Raw genomic sequence first — 21,705 nt, forward strand, 5'->3', positions numbered from 1 at the left:
GCAGGAAATCCTCCTGCAGCCTCCCTGCACACCGGCTCTCAGGATGCTGCCCACGCCTTTCCAGCACGTTTGGGCATCAGAGGAAACCCCTCGTCCCGGTACGAGCAGCAGGATTTATGGCTTTGGTGCAATTTATCTCGAGGGACGTGATTGCTGAGGGGACATTGAGCCCGGAGATGCTCCAAAGAAGGAACGGGACGTACCTGCGGGCTCCTCGGCGCTGCTGGCGGCCGTGGTGGGCGGCGCGGCCGGGATCTCTGCGGGACAGCCGGGGCACACGGACACACAGCGGACAAAGGAGGAAGGAGAAGTTATTGCAAACCCCAGAGCTGCTCCTGCCACGCTGCAGCTTCCCCTCCCAGCCCTGTGTGCCAGCGAGAGCCCCCAAAACAGTACAGTGGGAACTGGGGAACCAGGCATCCCTCAAAGCTGTCACAAAGGGGCTTTTAACAAAATATTCTGGCTTTTGGCTGCGTGCTGCACTGGCCCAGCCCCTGTGGCTGCTGTTGGATCCAGTGTGTCCCTGGGCTGTCCCCTGCAGCTGCTGTCACCAGCTCGGAGGCAGTGCTGGCACTCCCCTAGTGAGAGGCAGGGCGCAGGTTCAGCACTGCAGCTCTGCTGGGGTGCAAGGGGTGCTTCCCACGTTTAAAGGAAACACAAACACATCTGGTGCCAATTGCCCGGTCCCTGGCTCTGCTTTGGGGCCAGCTTTGCAGAGCTGGAACCACATCATGCTCTGGAGACTCGTTCCCAGGCCTGGCTGTGTTTGTTGGGAGGATGGACTGTGGATGGAGGGAGGGAGCTGTACGGTCCCAGCTGTGCAGGATGCTCCCCTTGGACATCCTTCCTGCATTTAGGGCACAGTGCTGGCATTTCCCTGCATTCCTGGGAATCCTGGGGGAACACCCACCAAGGCAGGGTTTGCTGGGGGTGTGGCAGCAGCTCTCAGGGCTGCAGCCCAATCAGCCCCAGGTGATTTTTGGGGTAGTTCACCTTCGTGCAATGAAATGCAGCACAAGCCACGGTGCATGGCCAGGCAGCACTGGGAGCCAGCACAGCCGTCCCACAGCTGGGCTGGGGGTGCTCAGCCAGGCCTTACACAGACCCAAGGTGTTCTTTTCATGGCTACGAGTCTCTGGGAACAGGGAATTACCAGCGGTGGTAAATCAGAGAGTGACCATGCCCAGCCCCAAACCCTGGATGGGCCATGTTGAAATCCTGGGCCTGTCTTTATAAATGCCATGAATCCTGAGGGAGCTGATGCAAGGAACAATTTGCTCTCCGATTTCCCCTGGCCCTGGGGAATGATTCATGATAAACCTTTGTGCACACTTGCTGCAGAGCAGACTGGAGCCATGGCTGGAGGTCCTGGGGACAGCGAGCCTCTGCTCTGGGCTCTTGCTGTCCCGTTGCAACACGGGGAAAATGAATCTCAAGTGACTCCAAACCACCCTGGAATGTGTGTTTTCTTCAGCAGGGAAGGTGGAGAAAGGGTCTCAGCCCCAGAATTTGGCAATGGCCATGCTGGGGGGGCAATGGTGTGGGAACTCTGATAACTGTGGGTCTCCAACAAAGGCTGGAATCTTTTAACCTTCACTTTTCTTGCTGGGCCTTTTTCTCCTTTTAGCAGCAGGGAATTCCCCCCCTTAGGGGAGCAGTTCCTCCTTCCCATCCCATCCCATCCCAGGCACGCTCATTTTGATGCTTTGCTTTGTTAGGGCAGGAGGGGATGTCCCACAAGGAGCATGAGCCACTGGAAGGTCCAACAGCAGCAAACCCCCCAGGCAGAGAGAGGGACACAGGACTGAACCCCACCTTCCCAGGCAGGGAGAGAGAGGGGATCCAGGTGTTTGCAGAGCAGAGGCTGCAAGGGAGGCATTTTGGGAGCTGTACCTGCCTTGGGAGGGCAGATTGAAAAGCAAACCCAAGGAAGCCAAGGGTAAACCCCCCCATGGCAGGGCTGTGTGAGTGCAAGAGCCCCTGCAGCAATCCAGGGGGTCTCAGCTGTGATGGAAACTCCATCAAAGGAGCAGCTGCTCTGTGCCAGTGCAGCACAGGCTGATTTTGGAGAGAAGAACCTGTTTATAGTGATCCGCTTTAGCATCCAGCCCTGATGTGGCACCCCTAAATAAATGTGCTCTTGGAGCACCTCTGTTCCATGAAACAAACCGTAATTGCCAGCAAACCTGGCTGTAGAGGCACTCACAGAACCCCCCAAGGAGGCAGGAGAGCTGCTGGAAGCTGCTGTGGGTTTGGGACCCCGTTTGGGCAGAGCTGAGGGGTCCCCAGGCAGCTCCACCCCCGAGCGCTGTGGGGTTCAGCACCCCCAGCCTGGGCAGCGGCTCCGGCAGGGTTTTAAGGGTTAAAATCCCTACTCCACAGAAAGGAAGAAGATCCACCTACTTATGCAGGGGGCGATGGGGGAGCGGCTCTGCTGGTAGCCCTTGGCGCAGCGGTTGCAGGTGATGCCGGTGACGCCGTCCTTGCAGGGACACTGGCCCGTGGTCTGGTTGCAGGTCTGGCCGGCGGCACCCACGGGGTGACAGTCGCACTCTGCGGGGACACACGGCAGCGGGGTCAGGGCAGGGCACGGGGCGCGGTGTGGCATCGGCGGGGAGCGGGGCAGCTCCCCCGGCACCGCTCCATCCTCTCTGCCCTCCGGCAAAACCCCGGAATGAGCCGGACCAGAGCTGGCGTTGGGCTGGGGGACAGCGCTGGAGAGGGGGTGGCCCTGTCACAGCCCCGCTGCGGGGGCAGAAGCGCAGCCAGGATGACAGATCCTGGGTGGCAGCGCAGGGGTGCATCCCCCGGACACAGCTGCTCACCCCATCAGTGCTGAGATCAGGAATGTGCAGGATTTAAAGGCAGGGGAGCATCACCCACTGCCCCCACCCAGCAGCCCCAAAGCCCGGGGGCGGTGGCAGGGCTGGTACTGAGGTACAAACCCAGCAGGGCTGGTACTGAGATACAAACCCAGCAGGATGGTACTGAGGTACAAACCCAGCAGAGCTGGTACAGAGGTACAAACCCAGCAGGACTTGTACTGAGGTACAAACCCAGCAGGACTGGTACTGAGGTACAAACCCAGCAAGGGCTGGTACTGAGGTACAAACCCAGCAGAGCTGGTACAGAGGTACAAACCCAGCAGGACTTGTACTGAGGTACAAACCCAGCAGGACTGGTACTGAGGTACGAACCCAGCAGGGTTCCACCACCCCTCAGCTCGGGCAGGAAGCAATCGCTCGGGAATTCATTCCTCGTGCACTCCAGGAAAAATCAAAGCGGTCCTTTCAGAGCCCTTCCCGCTGAGCAGCATCCCTGGCAGCTGGCACTGCGGGCACAGGAAGGAAATGCCCTTGTGGGATGGATGCAGGCGGGCTGAGGACCTGCTCTTCCCGGCCAGATGGATGCAGCCTTGACGGCAGAGCCGGGCAGATGTGAAGGATTTGGCAGGGGATGTAAATACTGCACTTGAAAACATTCAAACATTCGCCATCTCATTGCCCACAGTGGGACTTTACCGGCACAGCTGTTTGGGGGGGGGGGGAATTAAAAAAGGAAAACTGATTAAAAAAAAAAAAAAAAAAAAAGAGAAAAGCATCAGGGCTTGTTATCATCACTGCTCCAAAAGGATTAGGGCCTCGCACATTTGTTAACAGCCCTGATTTCTAAGAGCTGCAAGCGCCGTGCCAGACTGTGGGCTGCCCCTGCTGAGCCGTGGCAGGGACAGGCAGGCAGGCAGGAAACTTTCCTTTTCTTCTGCAGCATCCCAGGAAGGAGCCAGCCAAATCCCTCCCTGGGGAGCGCTGATCCCGCTCTCCTCCTGCCCCTCAGGGGAGCTGCCTGCCAGGAACAGGGGCTGGGGGAAGCCTGTCCCACTGCCTGGGCCCTGGAGGGGGCTGTGCTGGGGTCAGGGCAGGGTGAGTGTCCCCAAGGGCACTGCTGTTCAAACCCCCCAAGCCCCCCAGACTGGCACAGCACTCCCAAGAGGGCTTTTCCTGGACCCTGCAGTGCTGCTCGGTTTGTTCTGCACCCCCCTGGCTCTCAAACACCATAAATGTGCCTCATTTGGGGACAGCAGAGCACACCCCATGCTGGGTTTGGGTTCCCAAGCGTTGGTGTTTGGCTGCAGGCTCCCTCCAGGCCAGCCCAGTGAGACCCTGCCCCAGCAGCGCCCAGTCTGACCCCACTGGGCAGCAGCTCCTGGCTGATCCCTGCCCAGCAGGGTTTGGAGCACCCCTGCTCTGGGATGTCCAACTGCTCCCTGGGGACATCCCGAGCTCCAGACTGCCACCAGCCCTGACCCCACAGGTGCTGCGTGGGAAGAGACAGAGCCTTGCCAAAACCCGATGATTTTTCACTTGGAAGGGAAAGAAACCCCTCTAGAAACCGACAAAGCTTTTGCTTCTTTCCTCCTCTTTTCCTAACACTTCTGATTTGAGGTTTTTGATTAAAAGTCTCTCTCTCCCCACCGCCCTGAGCTTCCCCTGGGAAAGGACTCCTTGCAAACATGCCCACAGCAGAAATCTCCTTTTCTAAAGCTAATTTAGATTGGAAACGTTTTAACGGGAAGTCAGCGTGGCTGGTGATGAGCAGAGGGATGCTGAGGTGGGAAAACCTTCCCGCTGCAGCCCCAAGGGATGGCTCGGGTAATGCTGGGGAAGAGGAAATAAAAACACATTAAGTGAAGGCCTGAAGGAGAAACAGGAGAGAAAAGAGCCAAAGAAGAGCAGAGAGTCAGGAGTTAACACAAAAATAAAGGAAGGGTTACCCAAGGAGAGGCGAAGGGCAGGAGGATGGGGAGAGCAGCCTCATGTTTCAGGCGTGCCCTCGGGGCTGCTCCAGGCAGAGCCCATCCTGGGAGGAACCCCCGGGTGAGGGGATCGCCCTCATTACAGTGGGACCGACTGGGGAAAGGGGAAAAGAGGGAAAAGAGGCTTGGTGATGAGTAAGATCCCCAGGCCCTTGAGGCCGGGCTGAGAGCACAGAGCGCTCTTTGGACAGCACAGAAATCAATCAATCAATCAATCAATCAATCAATCAATCAATCAATCATCGAATGCTGCTGCTTCCTTCCCTCATGAGGCAGTGGCTCGGCCAGCTCGCCAGAGCTGCTGGGTTATTTTCAGAGCTGAATCTCTCTGAGGTTGTCTCCTGTCCCCCCAGGCCGGGCTCTGTGAGGGTTCTGATGTCCCCGTGTGTGAGGTGATGAGCCCAGGGCTGCAGGGGGCACGAGTGGCAGAGGGTAGGGGACCAGAAATTCCCCTCTATTGTGTCAGGATTTCACAGGGATGAGATCCCGGCGATCTCTGCCACACCGATGGGAAATCCTCCTCTCTGGGTGACGGACGGGCTCTGTGCCACCTGTGTCACCTGTCCCCAGCGTCCCCCTGGGCCCAGCCAGGTCTGCTCCCAAGCTCCGGGGCCCAGGGCAGCTCGGCGCTGCCGCCGGGGGAGCAGGAGGGGCTCTCGCCGTGCCTGCAGATGGGGATTTGCCGTCCCTATCCTCGAGAAACTGAACCAGCGCCAGCAATTAGGAGCAATTAAAGGTAATTTACAGTTCCCCGGCCAGTGCAAACACTTGCAGCCAGCAATTACAGGCTCTTCTCCTTCCCCAGCCATGGAGGGCCGGGCTGCTGGTGCTTGATGCTGATTTTCCCAATCCGGTTCAAATTCCTTTGGGCCCAAACTGAGGGAAGTGTGCACCAGGATGCCAGCGGGGGGGTGATCGCTGCAAACGCCCCTTTGGCATCTCCGATGGGCACCCTGGCACTCACAGAACACGTTTGCATTCCTGAACTTGCCTGGCTCTCACCCCGACCTTCCCCGGGTGCGGGGGTTTGTGGATTTGTTCATCCCCCACCGAGGTGCAGAAATTCAGCAGAGCCCTCGGGGCACCGGAGCTGAGGGCAGCTCTGTGAGCAGCACAGGGAAGTGTCCGGAACACCCCGGAGATGATGAGGAGGATAACGAGGGGTTTTCCTCGTGCCTTGCTTGAAAGGATCACCCCACGGAGGGTACGGTGAGATGGGAGAGAAGCAAATGGGGATGATGCTGGAGCACGAAAAATGCCCACAGAGCATCGAGGGAAGGGAAATAACTCTCAGGATTTCAGTTTTTTCCAAAAACCTTTAAGAAAAATTCATGCTGAGTGTCTGTGGCAGAGATGACCAGGAATTCCTACTGAAAAAGAAGTTATTTTTTGGTTGAAAACATGGCTGTGGAGGAGAAAACAAGGAGCAGGAATCTGTGGGGAGGCTTTAACGGGCAATGGGGCAGCAGTGGGGGTGCCTGTGCTCCCAGAGGCTGAATTGCCTGTCAAATAACCATCAGGAAAGCAGGGAGCGGAGAGCAGTCCCCGGTGAGCACCTTGAGCCTGGCTGCTCCAGATGTGAGGAGACACGGCGCTCTGTGCGAGACAGACCCGGGGCGGCCGAGTGGATGAGGGGACAGCAGCCAAAATCCGGAGTGCAGGAGGAGGCATAAGTGGAAGGAGGGAACAGGATGGCTCATCCACGCTGAAGGGTCCCAATTAACTGCATCCACTCCAGGAAAAGATCTGGGACTCAATGAAACATCTGGCTGATTGCAGCGGAGCTCAGAAGAGCCGCAAGATGGGAGGCTGTGCTGTGAAAGGGGGAGAGAGAAACTCTGAATTCATATCAGGGCACTATAGAAATCAATAGCACGTCCTCAGCTGGGAGCTGCGCTGAAAGGCACGGAGAGCACCCACGGAAAAGATTCGGAATGCCTTGCCAAGAGGCGGTGGAGGGCTGCCAAGCAATGCACAGCGCCGGCAAGGTCAGACAGGTGCTCCTCTCCACTGGTCCTTAAAGCCAGCAACAAAGGGACATTGAGGGCCTTGAAAAGGCAACCTTTTCAGCGATAAAAGGAAACGCTGCTTTGCACCGCACGTAATTAACTCGTAGAACTCCTGCTACGAGACACCATGGCAAGGGCCCAACAGGATTAGATAGGGCTCTGAATGAGAACATCTGTAGTTACATTAGCTGGGATTAATATATATACGGATATAAGCACTGCCAGGCAGCTCCTACTGCCTGCAGCCAGGAGATTTCCCCCGGGGCCAGCCTCTGCCCAACCGGCTGCCGTGGGCTTTTATAGCTCTGTCTGGAACTTCCAAATCAGCCCCAGTTTTCTGTACAAAGCTGCCGAGGCAGAGCATCGCCCGTCCCAGCCCAGCCAGCGATGCCTTTCTGTGCTTCAGCTCAGGTTTGGGGCTAAAAAACACCTGGAAGGATCCTGGCGCCATGCTTGGGATAAAAAAACCTCGGTTTTTCAGTTCAGGTGGTTGAACTTGCTGAGGTGGTTCTGCCCCACTGAAGGCTGACAAATAGCACGACAAAAACGCAAATATTTTCACACCCCCGGTGTTGGGGCGGAGGTATTCCCAGCCGCTAATCCTGCCCCGCACACGTGTGGGGAAAGGTAAACAGAGGGCTAAATCTCCAGGCTCAGCTCCCCTCAAGTGTGACCTTTATGGAGAAGATGCCTGAAAAGATCTGCATTTTTTGAGAATTAGCATCTTCCTGTTTTCGGGGAAGCTGCTTCCTTGGGAGCTTTTCAGAGTGATGAAAAATCCTTTTGCCAGGACAAGAAAAAAAGGCTGCATTTGCCAGGGTGTCCAGATTTCCTCTTGTCACCCTGGATGTGCCAGGATCACAAACCTCACAGGGCTCCAGATGCAGCCTCTGGACTGAGCAGGAACCCAACAATGCATTCAACTGGGGAAAAAAAACCCCTTAATTTGCAATAATCAGTGCTGAAGGCTCCTGCATTCAGAAATCACACTCAGTCTGAAGTACAAATTCAATCCCAGGTAGCCAATGTGCCTTAGGTGCACATTTAAATTTAACCAGGCTTTAAAATGCTTTTCCAGAATCATGGCCAAAACCTGCTTCCCTTTGGTTGTTTCCCTTCTTTCCTCCAAAGACTTCAACAGGAGAAAAAAAATGTAGCTACAGAAAACTTCTGCTGGAAAAAATCACAACAAACCCAGGTTTGTTGTCAAAATGTCAAAATAAATTCAATTTAAATTCTCCTGTTGCCTCAACAACGCATCCTGATGCAGCAAACATGTCTCACTTAGCCTTGTGGTTTAGCATTTAGAGGGGTGGTTCTGGCGTTATTGCTTAAGTAGGTTTTTTTTGTTGTAGAGTTGGTTTTTTTCTGCTCCACTGCCTTTAGGAGTTCAGGTACTTTAAATCCTGCTCCCTCTGAGCACATCTTCCCAGGGAACTCAAGGTGTGAGAATTCCTGGAGTGTCCCCCGTAGGTGGAATCCATCCCAGAGGTGACCTTGAAGTGGTCCCAAGGGGGACAGGATGTTTTCACAGCTTTTCTTTGCCTCCTGTCTTTGGGAAATCGATTCAAAACAAGCAGAGCTCCTTCCTTTGGGTACCTATCCCGGTCATTTGTCGGTGGATGAGGGAGATCTGAGCCGAACCTGTGCACCTGAGCGCTGAGGAGAGGTTTGTGCTGGCTCTGGGGACCTCCTGAGGGGATGGGAGAGCACTGGCACTGCCAGAGCATCTCCAGCACGGGCAGCACGTCCTGCAAATCCCCCGGATTTCTGGGGACGAGAAGCTGCAATTGGGTGTGCACCCACCCAGCCTGGCCCCAGCTGGTTTGCAGAGCACAAGCAGGGGTGGAAATGTCTCTGTGCTGACTCCGAATACCAATAATGACTTTAAATATTAACCACGAACTGCTCTGCCGTGAGCTCCTCAGCCTGTCTGCACACTGGGAGCTGCGTTTAGCCCTCCAAAGGATCATGTTCGTGCTCAGTGTCCCTCCGCACATTCTCCTGGAGATTTAAAGGTTTCTTGCCAGCAGAACATGAATTCCTCCTTTTATTGGGCAGAGCCAAACAATCTCTGGGTGTCTCCTGCTGTCCCTCCTCCCGCGCCACTTCTCAGGGCTCTCCCGTTTCCCCTCCTGGGCTGGCACTCGGGGGAGCCAAGGGCTTTGGTGCCCTGCAGTTTGGGCCAAATTTCACAGAGCAGACCTTGGCTTTGTCTTCTCCATAACAAGGAACAGACGGGGCCACAAAGCCTGCACTGAGCCGGAGTCGCCGCTAATCCGGATGGGCCTTGGAACCCCGGCCATAAATCCACTTTCTGGGCAGGGGCACCGTGGGCAGGCATCAGTGACACACACAATGGGACAATTATGGCAGCACTCCCCCAAATGCTGGAAAATTCCCTTGTTCCAAAATTGTTCAAACTTCCCCTGTCCACTGAGAGCTCCCCTTCCCACGTGATTCCAGCAGGGCTGGAGAAGCTGCCAGGGATGCTGAGATGAAGCTCTGGGGTTTCCTTCACCCCACTTGGAGTGAAGGAAACACGTGGAGGATGTGATCCCTTTGATTTTTCCATCAAAAATCAGCTGCAGGGGCAGCTCTGGCCAGGCCAAGAGCAGCAGCTCAGTGGGGCATGATGGCCTCATGGACCTACAGCCAAGCCCAGCTCCCCCTGCCCTCATGGGAGATGTTGCACGAGGAACAGTGGGTTGGGAATGCTGTTATTGAAGGAAAAAAAAAGAGAGACAAAGTTTTTCTCTTCCTGATGTGTTTTTAGCCTGGCTCTGGAGGAAACGAGGTTCCTACAAGTGCATTCTCCCTCTAATAATAAAAATCAAATCTGGCAGCAGAGCAGAAGTCTCGGAGATAATGAGGTTGCCACAAGGCTCAGGAAAGGAGGCAGTGGGGAAGGTGAGGGAGAAGCTGGAGAAGCTCTGCAGAAAAGGATCCTTTTGGTGTGCACAGCCCTCATGGGACACCAATGCATCCACAGTGGGGAGAGTCCCCAGCACCCCAAGAGCAGGGAGAAATCCCAGTGAGAGCTCCCGGGGCACAAATCCCAGCCCCTCGTTTGTGGTGCTCTGAGAAGCATCTGTTTAAGTGGAAAAGAAATCCTTTCCTACCAGAAAAAAACCCTTTTCACTTTAGTACACTGAAAACCAGAGTGTGGGGATGAGCAGGGCTGAGCTTGGGTTTAATTCTCAGGATCTGAGAGCCTGAAGCACTTTCCACTCCTGAGAACTGCTCTGAAGCAGGAAATTATCTCCATTATTGGAAAACATTCATGGGGAAGGCAAATTATTTCTTTTCTTCCCTCTGTCTCGTGGATATGCAAAGGTCTGGCTTTGCAAGTGAATTTAGCAACTTTTGTCCTTAGTCTGAGAGCAGCAATGGAGAGCTGGCGTTTAGTCTGGTTTTATTTTCTTAATAGGGTGAAATTCCCCTCTATTGTGTCACCACTTCTGACAAACCACATCCCAACCTGCCCTCCAGGATTGCTCCTGGATGTTTCCCTGCTGGAAACCCAAACCCAAACCCCAGTTTGGAAGGTGGCCGGCCCCCAGTTCATCCAGTAAACCCCTGCTGGGCACCGGCATTGCCAGGATGTGATTTTTCAGGAATGCAGAGCTGGCTCTGCTCTGGGAATCAATGCTGTCTACATTTTCCTATTGAGCTGGGCCATCCACATGTCTGCCATGGTTTTGGGACTCAGCTGTGAGCTGTGTCTCTCCTCTGGAGGTGCTAAGGTGGTTTCCAGGTGGGAATGGAAATTCCAGCTCTTTCTGAGCAGCCTCCTCCATCTCCTCATGGATTCAGCAGTGTCCTGCCCTGAATTCCACAGCTCAGCAAACTCTGCCCACTCTGCCTCACACAGAGGCAGCTGCCTAATCTGATGTGTCTGCTCATCCATCATTAAAATGTGAATTTTAATGGATTTTTTAAAAGCTGTCATGGGCTGGGAGATGTCTTGTGTTGAGCTTGAGTCTTACTTGAACAAAAAATCACTGCTTTTCCATGGTTTTGTTCTACAAACTCAGAACAGCATGAGAGTCTCAGTAATGCTCGTGTCCCTTGTTTTCTCTGGGATCCTTCCAGCCCAGGGGGGCGAATGGTGCAGCTCTGCCCTGGGTCATGGTGGTGCCATGGAGGAGGTGACACTTGGTGGCACTTGAGCCTCCAGTGCTTCCCTGGACCCTCCCACAGTGACCTCTGATCATGGACAGCTCAAAGCTGCATTTCCAGAACCTTCTTGGATGTTCTGTGTGTGTCTGGGGCTGTGGTGACAAGTTGTAGATGCAGGAGCCATAAATCAGCTCTCAGGGCTTGCAATAATGTCAATATAAGGAATTATGGGGCTGTGGGGAAGGGCGACTCAGGCACAGCCACTGACAAATGCAGGATGGAAATGCAACTAGAAAATCGTCCTTGTGGCAGAGGAAGAGAATCTCCACAGTCCTGGGGAGGAACTGAAGTCTGTGCTTGGCAGATCAATGCCTGGAAAGTTTGGAATTTCTCCAGGGATGTGATTCCTCAGAGGCGACCAAGCCCTGACACAAGAGCCCAACCCAAGCCCTGCCAGCACCAGGGGCTGGCTCCTCTCTCCTCAACAGCAGCTCCAGCTGGAATCCAAGGAGGAGCAAAAGGAGGAAGGGAAGGGAAGCAGGTTTGACCATTAAGGACAACTCCCAGGGCTGAATTCCTGGAAAGTATTGCTTTGGAGTTTGCCTTAAAACCACAACTGAGCTGGACAAGAGATGGGCATGAAAATGAAGCAGCTCTGGAGAGGGGAACATCTGCCTCAGGCTGGGGACAGAGCCCTGCAGGAGCCACCACTGCTGGCCCTGCTGGCCCTGGAGCCCTGGTGCTGGGATCCAGCCAGGCCATCCCAGTGTCTCTGGCACGCCTCAGCTGTGAGCTTGTCTGCCCACCCAGGTGTGGACTGGGGACCGTGGTGGCAGGGCACATCTCCAAGGCTGGAGGGATGCTGACCACAACTGGAACCATGGGCAGACTGGTGTCCCTGTGCTACACCAGGACACCAGCAGTGGGACACCTCTGGTGGCAATGCCACCCTTCTCAGGCTCTGCTCTGGTGGCAGTGCCATCATTCTCAGGCTCTGCTCTGGTGGCTGTGTCATCATTCTCAGACTCTCTGCTCTGGTGGCAGTGTCATCATTCTCAGGCTCTGCTGCCTGCCGTGGGTGCTCCCCGTGGCACCTCCTGTGCCCCAGCCTCCCAGCAGGACCCAGCAGCAGGAACAGAGAGGATCCATCTCCCCTGGCCCAGCCTCCAGGGAATGAGCTCTCAGCTCTAAGCTGGTCACGCAGCTCCCTCTATAGTCACTGGAGAGAGACAGGACTGGTGCCACTGTCCCTGTCACCGGGGGCTCTGCTCAGCTCTCCCAAAGCCAAAGGGGTTTGGGCTCTGCCTCACTCAATGTCTGAGACTCAGTGGGGTAAAACCCTCTATGTGCACCCATGACATCAAGGACGGGAGGCTGAGCCCATGGGGACAGCTCTCACCTCTCTCTGCTCCAGCCCAAACTGCCTCCAAATGCAAATGTCAACTCTTGACCCTCGGTGGGTGCAGGCCAGGACAGGCAGGGAGGCTGGGAGTGCTTTTTGGGGTTTGCACAAGGCATGAAATGCTGCAGCACAGCCGGAAAGCTCCCCAGGCTGCAGCAGCACCAGGCACACAGACAATCCCATTTCCTCCCAAAAGACTGAGCCCTGATGGATGTGACCTCTCCAGGTGCCAAATCCTGCCCCTGCACGAGGGGTTTGTGCTGGCAGCCTCAGCACAAGTGTATTCAGAGCACGTCTCGTTTGTCATCTTTTCATCAAAAAGTGTGCAAAGCCTCTCCCCGAAGCGCAGAGCTGTTTTACAGCCAGGCTATAAACCCTGCAGACTCTCCACTCCAATGGAATTACATTAGTGCCAATAATCTGGCAAATATCAGGAGGGAGTTTAATCAAAAGAACCAACAGCAGGGCCCTGATTTACAGCGGCCCATGACAGAGCGGGGTGGACGAGGTTTGCAGGACCCAGATGTGGAATTTCACTTGCAACATCATTTGGAGCAGAGGGAAAGCAGAAGGAGCTGGAAGCAGGGCTTCAGCGTGCTGGGAGCTCTTGGTGATTTCTCAAAAACCAGGGAGAAAAGAGGAACAATTCATCCTTGTCCCAGTCTGAAAAATGAACATGGAAATTTCTTATACCCCGAGTTTTGTTGCTTCTCGGGCCAGCCCCACACCAGGGGTGTGCCCAGGATGGGGTGGGATGTGTGTGCTGGGACAAAGGGCATCCTGCTCCCCTCCTGCACGGATGAGCCCACCCAGCCCCCTGGAGGAGGAGTAGTGGGACCATGGGGCTCCTCCAGCCCAGGATCCAGGGCTGGGCAGGGATCAGCTGCAGTCTGACCCTGGAATGCCAGGGGAGCCCTGGCTTGGTGTCCCAGGGACTGCCTGGCCACCCACCCGGAGCAGCCACATCCTCCATGCCCAGCTCCATGCCCAGCTCCAGCCTGGCAGGCTCTGGCACACACCCAGCATTGCCACTCCATGCAATATCCCTGCTCCATCTGTCATCAATTCCTTTGCCTGTGGTTTGCAGCCTCCTTGCCACAGCCTGCCTGGCGTGGCTCTGTCCCAGGGCATCTCTGGCCACTGACAACCTCCAGTTTTTATCATTTTTGGAAGGAAAACCACTGGAAGCAAACAGAGCAAAGCACCTGGCATGGCTGGATCCCTGTTAGCCATCAGGGAAAATCATCCTTACACCCCAGCTCCTTATGCCTTCACCTGCACTGCTCATCTCAACTTCAGACTATTGAAAAGTCTTTTATTTATCAGTTATTAAAGGTCTGGCTGTTGGAAACACAGAGCTGTTGCCCAGCTCTGCTTTCTGCTCACCTTTTGCTTCCTGAGCCTCATCCCTGCCCTGCAACATGTGCAAAAGTTTGTGGAATTCTCTTTTTCTCCAAGTTAAAAAGAAGGAGACATTGTGCAAGCATTTCTGCAATGTCATATTTTTGCATAATTACCCAAACCAATCATTTCAAACAATGCAACTCCAGCCTCTCTAATTTGCTGATGTTGGATGTGTTGTGAGTGGAGGCACCTCGTGCATGGGATGGAGTGGGAGATGAGGAATGCGAGGCACAGGAGAGGCAGCTTAGCTGGATGTGTCACTTTGGCTGAATAAATGCAGTTGAATTAATGAAAAAATGCCTCTGGCAGCTCTTTCATGGAGCCTTTGCTGTGAGATCACTGAGACCTTGCTGGGGTGGGTGAGAGCCACGAGCTCCTCAGCAGCTCCCAAGGCACCAGGGCTCTCTGAGATTTAAATTTATTATGTGTGGGACATGATCAGAGTGATGTGATGGATTAAAGAATCAGGTTTTATAGAGGAAAATATAGAGAAAATCTGGTTCTGCTGGGTGCAGGCAGTGATGAGGGAGGTGGCAGGAGCTCAGGATGGTTAATTCCTTAATTTTAACCATGTCCAGTGGAGATGAGGCTCTGGGAGTGGTGGTTTGGTGAGACGGTAAATGAATGTTGTTATCAATGGAGAGGTGGCTGGAGCTGTTAGATGGGAGGTTGGGTTTAAACCTGCTCGATTGCAACAATGATTTCAGCACAAGCCCCGAGTCAGGAGGGAAAACCAGGGGGAACATAAAGCCCACTGTGTGAAAAACAGAGATCAGGAAAAGGAGATTTCACAGGGATGCTGAAGTCAAAAAGCTTTCCATTTCTTGTTGAAATGAGTCTTTAGAGAGAAAAGAGCTGAGCGTTTCTGGGGGAAACCCCAGCATTTTCTAATCTGGCTTTTGAAGGTTTGCTTGATTCCTTTCAGTGCACCTCAGGTTCAGGATTTCCATCTCTTCCAGCAGCAGCTGAGAGTAAAAAGGGTTCATTTGCAGGATTTGCTCTTCTTGCTGCTCCCGCCCCAGCTGAATCCCAGCTCGCCTCCACGGCCACACGAGGAAACCTCAAAATACTCCGAGCTCAAAATAAACCCGTTTCCCCTTTTTCTGTTCTCTCCTCGTCCGGAGGAGTGACAAGTTCTGTGCGTGGGCTCAGCTCTGCCTGAAGGGTGGGAGCTGGAGACAGGGCTTGGGGGAGGCTGATTTAAATTCTACATCTCACCCATACCTGGGATTTTGTGCCCCTCTGCCCTGGCAGGGTAATGACTAGGTAGGAGCAGATGAAGCACCACTTGTAAGTAACAAAGCCTGAAATAATTAGAAGTCCTCCTCAGAAGTGAGGGCCTCTATTTCCATGGGGTCATCCTCAGCAGGAGGCTGGGGAGAGCAGGGAGAGGTGATGGCAAGGGACGTGGGTGGCCTTGTCCTCACCAGGAGGCTGCAGAGGTGACAGCAGGGAACGGGGTGGGGTGGGGGCATGGGAAACAATTCCAAACGGCAAAAAAAGCAATTTCAACCGGGTTTGGGAGAGGGAGGAATGGGAGGAGCTGGGCAGAGCTGTGGGAGCGGGGCTGCACGAGGGGCTGGGGAAGGAGGAGTGGGGCATTCCCACCTCCCCACGGGTGATCCCCTACCTTTGCAGGCCTTGCGGTGGGAGATGGGCTTGCTGAGGTCGCGGTAGAAGCCCTCCTTGCAGTAGTGGCAGTGCCTGCCCGCCGTGTTGTGCCGGCAGTTGAGGCACACGCCGCCGCTCTTGCGCCCCGACAGCTTGAACAGCTCCATGTTGAAGCGGCAGCGCCGCGCGTGCAGGTTGCAGTTGCAGGCTGGGAGAGGCAAACAGGGGACATTGTCACCATCTGTGCCCCACCAGGGAGGTGCCAACCCCGGGGAGCTGCTGCCAACCCCTCTGTGTGTGCCCTGTCAGGCTGGGGGTCACGGGTGGGAGGCCCTGGTGGCACTCTGGCTGTGGGAAGCCAGCTGCTCACTCACATCCTGACCTGTGAGCCCATCACTATGGGCCATTGCCCTCCCGGCTCTTTGGAGGGCAAAACGAGGTTGCCAAGGCCAGGTTTCACTGTCCTGACTTGCATTAACTACAGGTTTGCCTCTCCCTGATCTCAGTGGGGGTTACAGGGGACTGTGAGGACGGGGGACCATCCATGGTTGGGACACACAAACCCCTGTGGCACCTTCAGCTTTGTCACAAGCACTTTCTCCATGGAAGCACCGCTCCTCTCCCTTTCCATCCACTCTCACTTTGTGTTGTTACTGCTCAGTGCAAAGGTCCCCAAACTGCTGAGGGACCCCCATTTCCCTGCACCCCAGGAGCCCCCTCAGGCCCTGTGGGAAGGAATTTCCATCATCGCCTGCCTGCCCTTCCCAGTTCCCCACTCTCACCAGCTCTGACACACACACATCTTTGAGCTCTGGATACCATTCCAAGACCTTCCTAGCTGGTTTCTCCCTCATCTTTCCACAACACAGGCTCTGCCACTCCCCTGCAGCCCCGACCATGCTGATAATCCTCATTTCTGCCCCTGCATCCCCCATCCCACCTGGGATGACACCCAGTTAGCCAAGTTCCAAAAGGTGCCCCCCTGCTTTGATTGCTGTGACTGAGCTGTCCAATTCCTCCACCATATGCAGCCTAAAGTCAACACTGGGCGTGTTTTAGCAGGGGGCCTTTGCAAAGGACAACTTCGGGACTTCAAACGCTCGACCCCTCGCCCGCCTCTCCCCGGAGCTGTCACGGGGCCATCAGGACGCAGTTGCCGGGGCTCTGTGCTTTGCTGAGAATTTTATAGCTTGTTTTCTTTTCCCGCGGCTTTTATTTGCTCTTCACCGCTGAACAATGCAGCTGTGCCATGCCAGCCCGCAGCTGGGCCCCTCGCCCCGGCACGGAGGTGTCACAGCTCCGGCCTTGTCACCTTCCCTCAGAGCAGAGACGTCTTAATCCCTCATTCCTTCCTGTTTACCTTATGGTGCTCTCCCAACACAAAGCCACGCTGTATTTGCTTAATTATCAAATTTCAGCCCAGGGAACGCCAGTGCAGCCCCGGAGTGTTTCTCAGGAGCAATCCCTGGCTGAGACACGCCGTGACAGCTCAGGGGAGAGCAGCACCCCCGTCCCTATGCCCCCAGCAGGATGGAGCCACTGTCTCCATGCTCTGCCATCAGAATTCTCCCCCTGACACAGACAGACCCAGCCTCACATCCCCAGCAGGGCTGGCAGAGCAGGAGCAGTGGCCAGCGACGTGCTGATGGTGACAGGAGTGGCCTGCGAGCGCTTTGCCAGGCGTGAGGGACAGACATTCCTGCCACGGAGCTGGGCCAGGCTTTGAGCCGCGGTTTGGCCCTCGTGGGATGAGCCCAGCAGCCTGTAGGAGCTTCTGTCATCTCCCCACCAGGACACAACCGTGAGGGAGCCAGAGACAGCGCTCCTGCTCCAGAGGGAATGGCTGTGTCAGGTCCTACATGTGCTGAAGCTGCGCTTTTAGCAGCGAAAGCAGCACGGGAGCACGCACCAGGCATTTGGGTGTGCCCCTCGAGGCTTCCCCCTCCATGGAAAGCTCAGGAAGAGCAGCCTGCTGTGCCCTGCTGGAGCAGCTGCTCAGCTCTGCTTTCTCCTCATCCCACACGTGCTGAGCAGCCCCGGCCCACACCACAGATCCACCACACAAAGGGCTTTAGAGGTGATTCCTGCCCTGCAGAACGCACTGGCAAAGCTTTGGGAAGCACGTGGGGGTTTGAAGTTCCCAGCCCTTGTTTTACAGAGGTGACCAAGCCAGGTTGAACCCTTTTCCCAGAGGTGCAGGACTCAGGGCTGGTTCCTACCCTCAGGGCAGAGCCTCCCCTGGAACACAGGGATGATCTCCTGGCCACACCTAATCCCCAAGGCAGCACCTGCACCCATGGCACAGCCTCTGGGCACGGCTCAAAGTCTCAAACAGAGAAAAAAGATTTAAATCCCTCAGCCCGAGGGCTCTTGTAGGTTCACATCTCCATTGTTCAAAGCCTCGAGGCTCATGAGCAGCTCTGCCTTTGGTGCCACAAACCACAGGATTTGGTCCCTGCTGATCGACATGAAAGGACATTTCTCCAGGGAGTGGCATGGCCTCACAGAAGCCTTAGTTCTCCCTTAAATCTGTCAGAAATGCACGTTTTCCCAGGAGAAGGGAAGCTCACCTCCTCCTAAAACTTGTATTTTAGGAGAGCTGGACTTGGCACTGGAGTATTTTGCAAGATTGCATTGGCAAATCCCTTTTTAAAATTCAAAGCTGAGCCCACACGAAGAGTGAGTGAAAATCTTCACATTTCTTTGGGTTGCTTGATAAGCAGAAATGTTTTTGCAAAGCCAGGAAAACAGGACTCTGGGGATTTTCTCGAGTTCTTTGCTAACATTTCCACTGGTGCCACAAGAGCAGAGCTGCACAGGAATGTGGAGGAATAAGTAGAGTGTGCAGAGCTCCTCCCAGCTCTGCTCCCAGGATCAGTTTTCCATTGGTGTCCCCGGGACAGCAAAGTCCTGAAGTAGGGAAGAAGCTGAACCTCACAAGAAGCTGCAAGGAGCTTCTAAAAACAGCCAACCTTGTCCTCATCCAGAGTCAACGACCTAAATGCTGTGGATGCCTTGGGGGATGAACCCTCCAGGGAGGCAGTGGGTGAGCTGGGAAAGGTGTGGTCTGTTCCATCCCTGCTCCATGGTCTGGTCCATCCCTGCTCCATGGTCTGGTCCATCCCTGCTCCATGGTCTGGTCCATCCCTGCTCCATGGTCTGGTCCATCCCTGCTCCATGGTCTGGTCCATCCCTGCTCCATGGTCTGGTCCATCCCTGCTCCATGGTCTGGTCCATCCCTGCTCCATGGTCTGGTCCATCCCTGCTCCATGGTCTGGTCCATCCCTGCTCCATGGTCTGGTCCATCCCTGCTCCATGGTCTGGTCCATCCCTGCTCCATGGTCTGGTCCATCCCTGCTCCATGGTCTGGTCCATCCCTGCTCCATGGTCTGGTCCATCCCTGCTCCATGGTCTGGTCCATCCCTGCTCCATGGTCTGGTCCATCCCTGCTCCATGGTCTGGTCCATCCCTGCTCCATGGTCTGGTCCATCCCTGCTCCATGGTCTGGTCCATCCCTGCTCCATGGTCTGGTCCATCCCTGCTCCATGGTCTGGTCCATCCCTGCTCCATGGTCTGGTCCATCCCTGCTCCATGGTCTGGTCCATCCCTGCTCCATGGTCTGGTCCATCCCTGCTCCATGGTCTGGTCCATCCCTGCTCCATGGTCTGGTCCATCCCTGCTCCATGGTCTGGTCCATCCCTGCTCCATGGTCTGGTCCATCCCTGCTCCATGGTCTGGTCCATCCCTGCTCCATGGTCTGGTCCATCCCTGCTCCATGGTCTGGTCCATCCCTGCTCCATGGTCTGGTCCATCCCTGCTCCATGGTCTGGTCCATCCCTGCTCCATGGTCTGGTCCATCCCTGCTCCATGGTCTGGTCCATCCCTGCTCCATGGTCTGGTCCATCCCTGCTCCATGGTCTGGTCCATCCCTGCTCCATGGTCTGGTCCATCCCTGCTCCATGGTCTGGTCCATCCCTGCTCCATGGTCTGGTCCATCCCTGCTCCATGGTCTGGTCCATCCCTGCTCCATGGTCTGGTCCATCCCTGCTCCATGGTCTGGTCCATCCCTGCTCCATGGTCTGGTCCATCCCTGCTCCATGGTCTGGTCCATCCCTGCTCCATGGTCTGGTCCATCCCTGCTCCATGGTCTGGTCCATCCCTGCTCCATGGTCTGGTCCATCCCTGCTCCATGGTCTGGTCCATCCCTGCTCCATGGTCTGGTCCATCCCTGCTCCATGGTCTGGTCCATCCCTGCTCCATGGTCTGGTCCATCCCTGCTCCATGGTCTGGTCCATCCCTGCTCCATGGTCTGGTCCATCCCTGCTCCATGGTCTGGTCCATCCCTGCTCCATGGTCTGGTCCATCCCTGCTCCATGGTCTGGTCCATCCCTGCTCCATGGTCTGGTCCATCCCTGCTCCATGGTCTGGTCCATCCCTGCTCCATGGTCTGGTCCATCCCTGCTCCATGGTCTGGTCCATCCCTGCTCCATGGTCTGGTCCATCCCTGCTCCATGGTCTGGTCCATCCCTGCTCCATGGTCTGGTCCATCCCTGCTCCATGGTCTGGTCCATCCCTGCTCCATGGTCTGGTCCATCCCTGCTCCATGGTCTGGTCCATCCCTGCTCCATGGTCTGGTCCATCCCTGCTCCATGGTCTGGTCCATCCCTGCTCCATGGTCTGGTCCATCCCTGCTCCATGGTCTGGTCCATCCCTGCTCCATGGTCTGGTCCATCCCTGCTCCATGGTCTGGTCCATCCCTGCTCCATGGTCTGGTCCATCCCTGCTCCATGGTCTGGTCCATCCCTGCTCCATGGTCTGGTCCATCCCTGCTCCATGGTCTGGTCCATCCCTGCTCCATGGTCTGGTCCATCCCTGCTCCATGGTCTGGTCCATCCCTGCTCCATGGTCTGGTCCATCCCTGCTCCATGGTCTGCTCCATCCCCGCTCCATGACCAGCACAGCCTCCCTCGAGCTCCCCACAGGCATCCAGGAGCCACAGCCACCCCTGCACTGGGATCTCTCAGCTTGTTTTGGTTCCATCAGCTCAGCCTTGGTTCTGTTTCCTCCATCCACTCCCAGGGCACCGAGGAAACAGCTGGGAACAGCTGGGCACTGATTCCCTGCCTGCCCCATACACCTGGCTGCTTTTCCAGCACCAACCCCTCCTGATCCACCTGTTTCTGCACTCAAAAGGGGCCAAACTTAGGAAGAACGGCTTTAATTGCAATTACTGTGTCCACCCTGAAGGCCTGGGCCAGAGTGGTCAGTGCTGTGGCCATCAGCCAGGGCAAGCTGGCAGCTCTGCCTGCAGCCTGGTGTGCTTGCAGAATGCCCATGGGAGAGGCTTGGTCTGGCTGAAGGAAAATCCCCATCCCATTTCTGCTGACAATGGTACGCAGGGATGGAGGGAATGAAGGAAAATCCCCATCCCATTTCTCCTGAAAATGGCACACAGGGATGGAGGGAATGAAGGAAAAGCCCCATCCCGTTTCTCCTGACAATGGCACACAAGGATGGGGGGAATGAAGGAGAAGCCCCATCCCATTTCTGCTGACAATGGCACACAGGGACACAGGAACTGGGGCAATGCAAGGAATGTCCCAGGCAGACGCCACAAAGCCCTTGTGGGGACAGGGCTGGGACATGCCCCGGTGGGATCTCTCTGGAGGTGCAGAGTGTGGGCACTGCCGGGGCACACCGCTGGCCCCAGCAGCAGGTCGGGGTGGTTTTGGATCCCGCTCCAGCTCCGTGCATGCCCCGGGGCGTGTGGCTCCCCGGGCACGTTTTCCCTGCACAGAGGCTCAGGAAGCGGCTCCCGCCCTCCCTCTGCCCCGCCCGAGGTTAATCCCCCGCTGTGCTGGAGCCTTTTGCCTTGTTCCTAACATGACTTGGCCTGGCTTTAATTTTCTGCCGCTGCTTCTCGGTTTGAATTTCCCTGTATTCAAGTGGCTCTTTAGCAACCCGTTTTTTCTTTCTATGAATGCCTTTGAGGGCTGTAATAAAAATCACCTCCCAGGACTGGCATCATGTCCGTCCCTCAAGCTTTGCTTTGCACCTGGTGGAGAAGACACCCCTGCACTCCTGCAGACCCAGCTGTGAGCAGAACCTGGCCAGGTGCTGAGGGCTCTGCGAGGAAAGGTTTTGGCTCCAGTTGCTCCACTGAGCCCAGTCCTGCTGTCTCCCGCTCTCTTCCTTCCCTCACTCTGCCAAGGACCCCACAAGCCTTTTGTTCCCTGACTTCATTGTGCACAGATGTGCAGAGCTCCATCAGAGCATCTCTACCTGAGCTGCCGGGCCCAGCTCTGGATAAGCAGATTTCATTTAAACACAGATGTTCCAAAATT

General features: G+C 55.6%; 1 protein-coding gene across 1 annotated transcript in view; it reads right to left on the reverse strand.

Moving 5' to 3' along the window:
• Positions 1–21,705, reverse strand: part of NTN1 (netrin 1) — an 84,694-nt gene that overhangs the window by 15,980 nt on the left and 47,009 nt on the right. The window contains exons 3-5 of the mRNA XM_031062701.1: positions 15,381–15,569; positions 2,404–2,553; positions 204–257 (exon numbers count right to left, since the gene is read on the reverse strand). Coding sequence (XP_030918561.1) covers positions 204–257; positions 2,404–2,553; positions 15,381–15,569 — 393 coding nt within the window. The remainder of the gene's footprint in view (positions 1–203; positions 258–2,403; positions 2,554–15,380; positions 15,570–21,705) is intronic.

The sequence above is a fragment of the Geospiza fortis genome, unplaced genomic scaffold (assembly GCF_000277835.1).
Source record: "Geospiza fortis unplaced genomic scaffold, GeoFor_1.0 scaffold485, whole genome shotgun sequence".
Taxonomy (NCBI): domain Eukaryota; kingdom Metazoa; phylum Chordata; class Aves; order Passeriformes; family Thraupidae; genus Geospiza; species Geospiza fortis.